The 12741-nt window shown below is 47.3% G+C and overlaps 4 protein-coding genes across 4 annotated transcripts; 3 read left to right on the top strand and 1 right to left on the bottom strand.

The window, feature by feature from the left end:
• Window positions 1–1991: 1991 nt before the first annotated feature.
• PGRI_068210 (FAD dependent oxidoreductase) lies at window positions 1992–3143 on the top strand (the record flags this gene model as incomplete). The annotated part of the gene is made up of 1 exon (XM_040794535.1): window positions 1992–3143. The coding sequence occupies one exon, from the start codon at window positions 1992–1994 to the stop codon at window positions 3141–3143; it is 1152 nt and encodes a 383-aa protein (XP_040649785.1).
• Window positions 3144–5060: 1917 nt separating this feature from the next.
• On the top strand, window positions 5061–5486 carry PGRI_068200 (uncharacterized protein; the record flags this gene model as incomplete). The annotated part of the gene is made up of 1 exon (XM_040794534.1): window positions 5061–5486. The coding sequence occupies one exon, from the start codon at window positions 5061–5063 to the stop codon at window positions 5484–5486; it is 426 nt and encodes a 141-aa protein (XP_040649784.1).
• Window positions 5487–8674: 3188 nt separating this feature from the next.
• PGRI_068190 (NIF domain protein) lies at window positions 8675–11008 on the bottom strand (the record flags this gene model as incomplete). The annotated part of the gene is made up of 1 exon (XM_040794533.1): window positions 8675–11008. The coding sequence occupies one exon, from the start codon at window positions 11006–11008 to the stop codon at window positions 8675–8677; it is 2334 nt and encodes a 777-aa protein (XP_040649783.1).
• Window positions 11009–11545: 537 nt separating this feature from the next.
• Window positions 11546–12653, top strand: rrp36 (putative pre-rRNA processing protein; the record flags this gene model as incomplete). Its single annotated transcript, XM_040794532.1, has 2 exons — window positions 11546–11680; window positions 11739–12653. 2 exons carry the CDS (start codon window positions 11546–11548, stop codon window positions 12651–12653), a joined length of 1050 nt encoding a protein of 349 aa, XP_040649782.1.
• Between the last annotated feature and the right edge of the window lie 88 nt (window positions 12654–12741).

Below are 12741 nucleotides of genomic sequence, written 5' to 3'. Positions count from 1 at the left end.
TCGCGCCCTCACATTCGTATACTCCCAACTCAGAATGGTATCTGAGAAGAGCAGATATCAAGTGTAATCCCCAGATTGAAGTCGAATGCCCTCGACACAACCCCTTCCCCAACCGACTCAAAAGGCAGTACCACACTATTTACAGCCAATACCGCAAATAAAGCCGCACATAAATAGATCGACACAGAAGTTGCGGTGTTGGAAAAAGTACCAATAACCACAGCCATGATTCCCATGAAACGATTCAAAGCAACGGCAGTGCCATTCCCCGTAGCACCATGGGCGGAAGGAAGTACCTCAGGCGTGTAGGCGTAGAGTGTTCCGTAATAAATATTGATACCCGTAATAAATATTGATACAGACAGAGGCGGCACAGTTGAACCCAAGGTCCTGCGCCGGACTTTTGACAGCTGAATATGCAAAAAAGAAAGTCACTATAGAACTCGTTAGTCTTTGGTTGGGCAATAAATATCAGTATAAATTCATACTTGCAAGCAAAGCCCCAATGAGCATTGTATACTTCCTGCCCAAGGGCCTCAGACGACACAGGAATGCAGCTATTATTGGCCCCGGAATAGCTAGAGAGTTTGTAATTGCATAATTTCTCCAGGTTCTATAAGGCGAATTCTCTTCAAAGCTTGCACCTCGACTTGTGATGTAGTCAGGAAGGAATATATAGAAGAGAGGGTAAGCTAACCCAATGACTGACCAAGAAAGCCAAATGAGTGTCATGGAAGTATACATTCTTTTCGTGGCAAACAGGCCTTTGTAGTGTCTTTCGACTTCGAAAAGCCACTCACACTTCCTTCCTTGGGAACGGTTGATTTTCCCGTAACTTTGCAATTGCTCGAGTGTGATACTGCAAGTTCGGTTGTATTTTTCGGCGATATGTTTTAATGTCTTTACCACCTTCTCATCCTCGCATAACTAGGAAATATCAGTGAAGCTCCAATAGATACTGTGGGCTGCACGCGTTTTACCCAAAGCCATTGAGACAGAAAAGCTTTATATGGTAATTGGTGAATCCAATTTCGTCAATGGCCTAGACTGTATAAGATATAGAATGCTTTTCTGGATGTGTAGGAACGAACATTATTAACTAGTTTCATTTTCGCGACAAGGACGGGGTCTGTATCCGCATATTCTGAGGCAATAATTTCTCCCTGTAGTGGCTGATCCTGAGGTGTAGCTTCCAGAAGCTCATGATTCTTGAGATCGGTATTGAGTGCCATCTTGAATCAAGGATGCTCGAAAATTAGAGGTTGGTATTGACGCTCAAAAGAGCGGTTTATGGTGAGCACATTCCGAGGTCCAAACCCCCTTTTATAAGTGCCGAAAGAATCACAATTTCCCCATTCCACTCTAATATCTCCAAAGATAGGGCTAACCAGAATGGCATTCTTATCAAGGCCGACTTATTAACTATATTAGGGCTATTGGGTTCTACACGTGACCGGAAGAGAAAAATGATCATAACCGCAGGGATTCGCCACAAGTCGTGGGTGATCGAGAACCTTTGGCTGGATTCATGACATAGCAGGAAGGGAGATATATGAAGTGTCGATAAAAGAGCTTCGTGTTCTATATCCACGAAATCGTATATCACAATGGTAAAGATAGCAAAGACCGGAAGTCTAAGATAGGACACGCGCATTACGATTTTCGATAGTGTTGTGGCAAAGGGGGACACTTGGTGTATAGAATATCTATTGGTCATTGATTAAATTGCCCCAATGGGGGTATCGTTGCTCCTACGGAGTAGATACAACATAGATCAACACTTGAAGAAGTGGGGAAGCGGAGCACCGGAGAAGTGAAGCTCACTTCTCCGGTCATCTGACCATCCTAACCCTACTCTTCAATGAGATTAGACAGTTAACAAGTGGGATTACCGTGATGAAGAGACTATAAATGCTTGGTGATGTAGGCAAAAATGCATCAAGTTATTGGGAAGCTCGCACTTTTCTGTCTTCATTTCAGCAACGAGAAACATGGAACATTTTGACGTCGCCATCGTGGGCCTTGGTGTCCTAGGCAGTGCAGCGGCATACCAGTCAGCTCTAAAAGGCGCAAGAACAATCGCATTCGAACAATTTGAGCTCGGCCATGTGCGCGGGGCTTCTCACGATACGTATCGCATTGTGAGAACGTCCAACTCTGCAAGTGAATATGTTGCCCTCGCCAAATCAGCATATCGGGATTGGGCCGAGCTAGAAAGGATGACCGGTCAAGATTTGTTGAGCATTACTGGTGGTGTGGTATTTATGCCAAAAGACGGACCACTCCCAGTTGAAAGTTACACAACCAGCCCAAAGGCGAACAGTGTGCCGTACGAGCTTCTTTCTTCTAAGGAGGTAACAAAGCGCTGGCCTCAATTCGATATCCCCGATACCGTCGCCACTGTGTATACGCCCGATACGGGGATCGCTCATGCATCCCGCTCGGACGCTACCATGCAGAGCCTGGCGTTCCAAAAAGGCGCCGTGCTAAAGGCAAATATGCGCGTTGAGCGAGTCACGCCTAAATATTCCTCTGGTCGAGGGACTATTATTCAGACGTCAAGAGGACAATTCCATGCCTCGAAAGTTATCCTCACAACTGACGCCTGGACGAATAAGCTATCCGCCCCCCTCGGCGTGCATATCCCGCTTTCTGTGATGCAGGAGCAGGTTACATACTTCAAACCACCAGATGCTTCAGTCTTCGAAGCAACTCGATTCCCGACATGGATTTGGTTTGGCCAGAAATCTTTCTATGGCTTCCCTTGCTACGGTGAGCCGACAATCAAGGCAGCACGAGATACGTCCCTCAATTTCATGACCCCCGAAGAGCGGGCATTTGTCCCCTCGGCGCAGCTTCAGAATAAGCTGGTAGAATTTCTCGCCAATTTCATACCTGAGAAGGAACTTCAGCCACTCCGTACGGTGACCTGCCAGTATACGATTACACCTGATCGCCAATTCATCATCAGCCCATTAACCAGTCATCCCGATATCATTGTTGGCCTAGGAGCGGCTCACGCTTTCAAATTCGCCCCGGCCTTTGGACGTGTCTTAGCCGAGCTAGCAATCGATGGTGAGACTAAGGAAGATATATCCAAATTTGGGATTCCAAGTGTTGCCACTTGTAGCACCAAACTGTGATGTTAGTCAAGTGCTAGTGACTTCTCCCAATCGTTTACTTCCAGGTACTTGGCTTTTCTGTATCTATTTTGAATTTCTGTTTATTGATTCTTTGAGCTCCGGATAAAGGCTTCCGGAATATCCCATCTCTCGTTGTTTGCAGACTGAGCAGTTTGTTTGTCAAGCTTGTCTGCATAGTATAAATCCCCTGCTCTTTGCTAGATTAGTGAATAGTGTTTCTTCTTCCTCTTCCTTCCCTTGCTAGTAGCCACAACAGAGGCCCCATATTTATATTCCAGTCATTCTGTGTCTTCATGATCAGCTTTTATAATCTCAACTTGGACCAAAGCAGGCTTATATTATACCTACGGGCCCTGTCTCTACTTCGGAGAGCTCAAATCAAAGGTTGTACTTGGAAACGTCCATTTCACAAAGCCTTTCCGCCTTATTCTAAGTCAACTATAAAACTAACAAGATATCTAAACAGAAAGAACACTCAAAAGACCACTCAAAAGACATCAGAAGGTCACTTGTACGGCCGACTATTATACCAGCAAACATTTTCAAAATATATATCTTCCTTTTAGACAGTATCCTTTTACTTGGCCACTAGCCATTTTCCAAGCCAGTGCTCAGTCACACAGACACTACTATGCGGAAAGAAATCGGAGACGGCAGACATCTAAGCACGGCTGCTATGAGCAATGTGAGGTTTCCTCCAGGCCTAAGATATGTGCTAAATCGACAAAGCGACATACTAGAATATTCGGCACTCTAATTGCCGATGAAGTACACACCGTCAAGAACACAAGTTCGGCCATTTCTACAGTTCTCCAACAAGTCTTCGATAATATCTTAGCCACGGCTACACCAATGTACAATAGTATCGATGTGAGTTACTCTTGGAGGTTTCTCCAGTTTCCCTTATCCGCTTTCAGCCATTGTCTAACAAATATCTCGGTACAAGACTTGTCTAGGCTCATGGCGCTCCTAGGTGCCCGTGGAGTGAGCGAGCTTGACAGGATGCTTGTTTCTGACAAGAGATTGAAGTCGTTGACTACGTACATACCTGTCCCAGCGCGCTTTGTGGAGCTTGTATTACCTACCACATGGTAAAAAATGACCTATATGCTATATGCTCTTCAACCTAGCGTAGCTGTAATTTGAAAAGGTCATGTAGACTATCTACCGTGTCCCGACTTATCACGGAGAAACTACTCTTTCGCCGGTCATGTGCGACTATGTGGGGGTATTGGGACTCCTTTACTCCGTCTGTACCGAGTCCAGTGCATAAACCAAATAAACACGAGGACACACTTTTGGCCAGATTTGGGGTCTTGGGTAGATATCGCCGATCATGTGGACGGCTTTTTCGGTGTTTAGTTCCTATCACTAATGTAGGTCGTCGCATATATATAGAATACACACCCAAAATACCAACCGACGTTCACACGACCACTCATCGCGAAGCTTCAAGTGCCAATCATGTTTGACACCCAATCACAACTGTTTCCTTTATCTCTTGCGTTTTTCATAGCATTATCTGTGTTTTTATGGATTCACATCAGCCGAGGCAAGGCAAATGACCGCCTCAATTCAGATAAAACCTTCCGCGCTCTACCATCTGTCTGGTATAAGTCTCCAGAACTTTACGAGTTGGAGCGAAGAGCAATCTTCTCCAAGCGGTGGATCCTTGCCACACATCGGTTACGTTTCACTAACGCTGGTGACTGGGTGAGATTCGAGGAGGCTGGATTCCAATTCTTTTTATGACGAGACAGGGAGAGAACTATCAACGGGTTCCATAATATCTGCAGACATCGCGCCTTCCCAATTGTGACAGAGGAAAAGGGTCAATCGAGTATTCTGTCATGTCAGTATCATGGCTGGTCGTATGGTCTGAATGGAAAACTCGCCAAAGCACCGTAATACCAAGACATGAAGGGATTCGACAAATCGCAAAATGGACTCCTCCCTATCCATGTATTGGTCGATGCTAAAGGATTTATATGGGTCAACCTTGATAGTTCTGAGAAACCTAGAATCCCTTGGTCGGAGGATTTCGAAGGTATTGACCAGCTTCCAAGACATGAGCGATTCGACTTCGACGACTATAAATTCGACCATACCAGGGGTATGAGCGGTGATTACAATTGGAAGACCCTTGGAGATAATTACAATGAATGTTATCATTGCCCTACTGCGCATCCAGATGTTGGAACTGTAGCTGATCTGCAAGCCTATAAAGTGGAAAATAAAGGTGGCAACATCCAGCACTTCGCCGGTACTACTCCTGACCAGGAAAGTGAAGGTCTGCTTGTCGTGAGCAACTACTTCCCTAACGCTTGCATGACTGTCACGTAGGGTTTCCTTACTTGGTCTTACCAAATCCTGAAATAATAGTCGTCTAGGCCTCACTTCTTCTATATGATGCGCTATGTACCGACATCCGCGAACCATTGCTCAATGGAGTATGAAGTATACAGACACAAGGATGTGAGTGACAAAGACTTTGAAAGGATTGACTCAATGTTTGAGCGAATCTTATCCGAGGATAAGTGGCTTTGTAACAATGCGCAGAAAAATCTGAACGCGGGAGTCTTCGTGAACGGTGAAATGCACCCAAGATTGGAGAGTGGTCCTCGGTTCTTCCAGGAGTCAGTACGGAAGCATCTTCAAACTCATAGAAAGCAGGAAGAAGAAGCTGGGAAGGAAATATGGCCTGCTCGACAGATATCGAAACAGACATGCACAAGGGAAGATTTGAAGTTTTGTTCTTCCTTGACTTGTCAAAAGGCAGAACTTTCTTGGTAGATACAGCTTCAAGAATGAAATATTATATCGTTAAGATCCAAAATCACATATATGTTTATTAACTGTCGCTTACTAAACATTGTTAGCATTCAGGGTTAAACAGCGAGTTCTTCTTGCAAATTACACTTACCTTTTACTCCGTACAGTAAGCTTTTAGTATCAAGTCAGCTTCAGTCCTCCCTCCTCGTTCAACGATGAAGGGAACATCGCTTATCACGCTAAACACATACGGCTTAGAGCCTCTGGAGCCAAATCTACTATATACACTTCTACGTATTTTCAACTTCCCCTGTATGTACATACACTTACGAAATTGAATTCATCTACTTCCCCGTAATGGCAATCACCCAACTACCTATTGAGATCCTGTGGATCATCGCATCATGCTTTTGCCACCAAAGGGACATTTACGCCTTGGTCCGGGCCAATCGTCATCCATACAAAACACTCATCAAGTTTCTGTATTACTTTCACGGTCAGTATAAGCATGGAGCCGCGCTATCCTTTGCTGCCGAGCAGAACCTCTTTTTACAAGTTGAAAGTTTGCTGGATGTGCTGAGTGCTGCCCGTAACCAGCCTCAAGCATCCCTAGCAACAATAGAAGCAACCGAAGACATTTTAGACATTTTCATCGACAGCCTATTTGGTGTGTCGACCGTGACACCCTCTTGCCTTATGACACAATCAGCGAGAAGTTAGCTTGTGCTATTCTAGCCTTGACCTCTTGCTTCCTCCAAGAGTTGGACCAACTACATTATAGCAACCGCGCTAGAAGTCAGATTATGCTTCGAATTGCGAACGGTACAGTAGGTCTCTCGACGATCGAAAGCCTGTGTCTACTTTCCTTTTCCTTTATTCTAAGTAAGTTCAATGTTATCGCGCGTGGCCGTTGACTGGTAGATGTTAACAATATTCTAAATGGGCAGACAAACCTCGGACAATTTCACCTTCGTCTCGGTCTCGAGCTTTGTCAATCAGCCCAACTAGATTGAGCACACACATATAAAGACGACGACTCCTCAGAAGGGCGGAAGAAAAGAGTTTACTGGAGTCTTCAGCTGCTGGAACAATGTCATGGGCTTAACAGAGATCTACTCTGTCCTCCAATACGAGATAATGACCCGCCACCATATCTGAGATGCAATCTTTGTGAATTCGATTGTCAATGTTTTCCAACCCCAGCTTTCACCCCGGATCATACCGGTGCAGAACCAGCCTATCGTGGTATATGGTGCTACACAATTCATCTTGGATGGATTTGGAGCCAACTTCGAGCTTACGTCTCACAATGCAAACTGACTGGAATACAGAGCCCTTGGCTCCCAACCTCAACATATACTTCACTCCAATCCGAGCTTCTCGAGGTAGAGAATATAATTCCAGCATGCCACCGATACGATTCAGCGGGGTTTTTCGCTCGTGATCCCGAGGAGATTCAACAACGTCTATCCTATTGGATACCTTGGTTGAAAAATCAATTCATCTACCACGGCTGTCATATTCTGTTGAATCACCCGTTCATTTCTATTACAGCGTCACAACGCGACCAGAAACTAAACATCCCAAACACATTCTGGAGACGATCCTCTGACTCGGTTCTGTTGCATGCGACCTGGATCGTGCGTATGATCGACATGGTTGCAGAAAAGCGCATTCAACTGACAGATCCGTTGTTCGCACATATCACGGCCATCTCAGCTACCATCTATCTTTACTTTTCATATTCTGCAGACATGCGACTGAAAATAAAATCTAATACAGATCTGGGCAAATTTAAAAGATCCCTAGAAGGCTTTGGGTTCTCGAGTCTGTGCAGAGATTTGGTAAGATCAATATACCGGCTGCAAAGTGCATATCCTAACATATTCCCAGTCCAAAAAATTAGAACAGGCTATTCAGATAGCCTCATCAAGTGATGAATCATGTGATGGCAATGAGAGACCATTGATCCGTCTCAGCACAAAGCTAATGTGGGAAATATTGCAATTTGATTGTGGATCAAGTCTAAGGACACCAGGTCAACTTTTTGATAAATCCCTGGATTCTACAGACCGGAGAAGTGCAGACCTGCAGCCTCTAGAGATATTCGTGACTCCAGCACAAGCCTCAATTAACACACTGGATGGAGGACAGAGTGCACCAAATTATGGGCAAACAGCACCGAATCAAGCGAACACTTCTCTCGGACAACATGATGACCATGTGCAGCCATTCATGTGATCACACCGAATGAGGGATTGAGAGCTGATACATGGCTCTGGACTATGCCTGTGTCGGACCTGGGGGAATTTAGAGAAAGCAATTCGGCAGCCAGTGGGATACGCCCGATGGAGTGGGACTTTGGCCATTTCTGATTATGTTCTGCAGACCGTGGAGAATGTTTCATGCAATTGTGAATCAGGTATCCAGATTCAAGGAAGGGGGCTGACCTCGATAGATGTAGCTATAGGAACGAAATTATTAGCATATTGATAGGGACCTGTATTTACATTTGTTCTTCCTTACCGGTCTACTCCGTACTTGATCTACATGATAAACAAGACTAGTATGATATGGTAGGCCAATGTTTTAACGATACATGTAGTATTTTGAAACGCCTTGATCAAACTACCTACTCATTCAAACCCTCAAAGAGTAACAATACACATACGGGATATCTAGAAACAAGCTAAGGGCAAAACAAAAAGATCCCAAACGTTTAGGACCTGCGCATCAACCATGAAAACAGCTAAACCAACTCAACGCTTGATAATCCCAAGTCCCTCTTCAAGACGATCAAGCAGGGAGTTAGTCGAATCAACCGACGAAGCCGGTGACAGGGACCGTTTATGCTTGGTTCCCGCTGCAGTCACCACATCTGGCGGAACATACTCAGCCAAATCCAGTTCCATACCCTCAGTAATATCCACATCTGGAGGGAGGTACTCGGACTCGGGTGATGATCCGCTTGTCACGATTTTTGCGGCGTTAACGGCGTGAGCTGCAGCAGAGGCGGATTTGAAGGCTCCCCGGGAACCAGAGGCAGAGCCAGAGATAGAAGCAGAGGTAGAAACAGGCGCATCTCCAGAAGTCTGTTCATCATCAGGGCCAGGAGGATGCAAAATCCTTTTTCGGAAGTTGTATCTAGGCTCTACCGGACTGGTAGTCTTAGATTTAGGAGGATTGGGGGGACCAGCTTGCAACTTGGCCCTTTTGCTGGCAGCCTTCCGTCCGCGATTCTTGGGTTTCGGGCCTTTGCCGGCTGGAGCGTTACGGTGGCCGTTTCCATCTAGCTCGTCCTTGTTACCGTCTAAGCCTAACTCGATACTAGCGACGACTTGATTGCTTGTTACATCGTCGTGGCTTGGCATGGGCACGCCATGGGTTTTTAGGTATTGGGCTTCGGCGGTGGCCTTTGCGGCGCGAGCTTCTTCTAGCAGGGCTGCTTGTTTGGCTCTTTTACGCGCTTTGCGGGACAGTTTGATTTCGGCTTTTTGTTCTTCGGTTTTGGGGGCCTTCGGGTTCTTTTTTGCCGGCGGATTGGTGGCTGCAGTATTGGCGGTTGTGGGGTTTATATCCGCGGTGTTTGGGGCCGTAGTTGTATTATTGGCGGCGTTCGCTTTTTCTCTGGCCTTAGCCTTCTTATTCTTCTTGGCCTTTGGCTTGGCATTTGTAGGAGCAGGAATAGCCCCCGCGCCACCGACCGCCATGGGATGGCCATTAGAGTGGGCATTCGGCTGCTTTGGGAGGAGACTCATGCCACCCTCCTCATTGTCGACAGAATCCTCGTGGAGCCCAATATCCAATTCGAGAATAGTACCCTCGCCCTTGTCTACGCGCTCATTCCAGGCGTATAGGACCTTGCTCACGTCGTCGTGGTGGGCAAGATAATCGAGGCGGTTGAGAACCTTAGTGAAGAGTTTAGTCTCATCGATAGTGGGGTCGTCGTTGAACTCCGGAATCTCGAGGATATTGAACGGCTCGCTGGAAGCCTTGAGCTTGCTGTCGTCAATGAGAATGGTGTTCGTTTGATCCCAGCGGTGGCCCGCGGGGAGCTTTGCAGCCTCAGCCTGGCGGAGCTTTTGACTGCGGTTCTTATGTGGCGGTTCATTGGTTGATGATGAGGCTGGGGGATCTTTTAGATGCTCATTGCCCGGAAATGCGGCTTGGATATTTGCTTCAGCCCAGACTTTGTGTAGCTCTTTATAGACCTGGAGCTTTTTGTTGTATTGGCCGGCGGTGAGGCCGAATTTGTCGCGTCCCCAGAGGGCAACGAGAGCATCATGCATGGGGCCTGGGAAGATCTGCTCGCAGACTGCGTTTACAGTCGGGGGTTGGGAGCTGGACCAAATCATGACTTTGTAGTCTTTAATCAGCGTGGCTAGGAAGTGATCTAAACCGGTGCGCCTGGCAAATCTCGGTGGGAATTTGCGTAGCTTGCGGTAGATGAGGGTGCCATTGAGATCAAGGATGACGAGAAGTGGTCGCTTTTCGGTCTTCTCTGGCTTCAGTGATGCTTGATTTGTGTATTGCAGTGTCGGAAGCGGGACTTTGACTGGCGGTGTTGGCGAACGTTGTCTTTGATGATCAGGTGTGAACCGTTTCCCTGCGTTGCCGGTCATTGTACTCATGGGTCGGGTGTTCTGGAAGGGTGGTGGGGTATTCATATCGAGAGGGAAGAGCGGAAATGGGGGTGGAAATGGCACCCCGCTATCAAAGGGTGGACACATCCAGGGCATAGCCTGTGCCATTTGGACGAAAGCCTGATCCATAGCCATTTGGTCCTGTGGCAAATTAATAAAAGTCCCAAATTGTTGTTGGCCTTGTTCTGAGGGCATTTGCGGTTGACCATACTGTTGCATGGCAGGAGCATGGCCCCCAGATTGATAGGCCTGTGGGATCTGATACCCAAAACTCGAGTTCATATTCGTCGTAGGGTCGTACCGCGTCTGCTGAGGATTGTTTTGTACAGGATAGTCCCCGTATCCCGCACCCCGATGTGTATCCCGAGGAGGCGCATTGCGGTCCCAAGAGCCGTGCGAGGGAGCCGGCCGGCTGCTCCCCCGTCCATTTTGTGCTGATGCAGGGTTCATTTTCATCGCATAATCGGCTGAATCGGCATACTGGGGGGTCAAACTCGGCTGATATTCAAGATCTGCGGCGTTAGACGCTCGCTGCGTTCTTTTGTTTGCGCGAGATAGCTTGAAGGAGGTTGGCCGTGACACGAGGAAAGTAGAAAATCTCAGACGGGATTTCAGAGCGCCAGGTTTTGGAACTGCAAGAATCTGTTTAAAATATAAATTAGAACAAATCAACAATTGGCGAATATGCTACCCACGTAGCGAATGGTAGTGGAGGCAATACCTGATTGGCTGCTCTGGGAAGAGGCTGAGAGTGAGGCGATGATAAATTTGCGAGTGAGAAAAGAGGGAAGTCTCGACTGCGCAGAAAATGCAGGGACATCTATAGAACAACAAAAACAAATTGGCTAAGAGCGTTCAAGGTTCGCAGTATCGGGGCATCGCGAAAAATATCTAATCAGTTCTTATCGCTCTGACCGCCCCGTGCGGCAATATTTTTCTTTTTGCAGTTCTTCTTCCTCTGCGGGGGTTTCCAATTACAGCAACAAAATGGCTATTTCCGATATGCTCAATCGCCGAGTGCGAGCTCGGCCAGCTGATGATGAGGTATACTATGAGGCATCAGGTTCCGAGGAGGACTCGCAGGTTGGCTCTGATGCCGAATCCAACGGCTCCATCCAATCAGTAAGCCAACCCCATACGTTTTTTTTTTTTTTGGAACTACAACTAACAAGCAATCTAGCAGCCAATTGGCTCCGACTCCGAAGATGCAGGTACAGACTCGGATTCCGAAGCAAGCAACTCAGACAAAGAAGAAGAGCCCGAATCCGACCACGACGACGACGGCGAGGACTTCCAAGCCTCACTAGCAGACATCTCCTTCGGCGCCCTTGCCAAAGCTCAAGCCTCAATGCGCGAGAAGAACCGCAAAGACAAGCGCACACCGAAAGACGACTCCACACCCTCAACTGTCGACGAGATCCGTACGAAGCTGCGCGAAGCACGTGAACAAAAGCTCGAAGCAGCCGCCAAATCTAAATCTAAAGAAAAGAAGAGCAGATCATCCAAGCACGCTCCCATGGAGCAATCGTCCAAACGGGCCGTGACGCGCAAGCGCATGGCAGTCGAACTCCCGCCCGCGCCACGCTCCAGGGACCCCCGCTTCGACGCGGCTGTCATGGGTCACAGTGGAGTCGGAAAGCACCCGCACGGCGGGAAGGCGTATGCGTTCCTTGACGAGTACCGGGCGTCTGAGCTTAATGATTTGAAGGAACAGATGAGGAAAACAAAGAATCCTCAGCAGAAGGAGAAGCTTAAGGGGGAGATTCGGCGGGCGCAGGATAAGCTGCGTTCTGCACAGAATAAGAAGCGCGAGGCGGAGGTGATAGCTGAGCATAAGAAGCGTGAGAAGCAGCTGATTCGGGAGGGCAAGAAGGCCAATCCGTACTATCTCAAGAACTCGGAGTTGCAGAAGCAGGTTCTTGAGCGGAAGTATGAAGAGATGGGATCACGGGAGCGTGCGAAGGCGCTTGAGAGGAGACGCAAGAAGTTGACCTCTAAGGAGCGGAAGGAGATGCCTTGGGAGAGGAGGGGGGCGGAGGGTGGTGGTGAGGATGGGGGTATGCCTAATGCTGGGAAGAGGAGAAGGTTGGAGTAGACGTTTTTTATATTGGGTCATGGCGTTGAGCTATCTGGGAATGAAAAGCACATAGTATTATGCATATAAATATTGAATATCTGTCTAC

The sequence above is a fragment of the Penicillium griseofulvum genome (assembly GCF_001561935.1).
Source record: "Penicillium griseofulvum strain PG3 chromosome Unknown contig_91, whole genome shotgun sequence".
In the NCBI taxonomy this organism is placed as follows: domain Eukaryota; kingdom Fungi; phylum Ascomycota; class Eurotiomycetes; order Eurotiales; family Aspergillaceae; genus Penicillium; species Penicillium griseofulvum.
The sequence above is the reverse complement of the archived record's forward strand: the minus strand, read 5'-3'. Positions and strand labels throughout refer to the sequence as shown.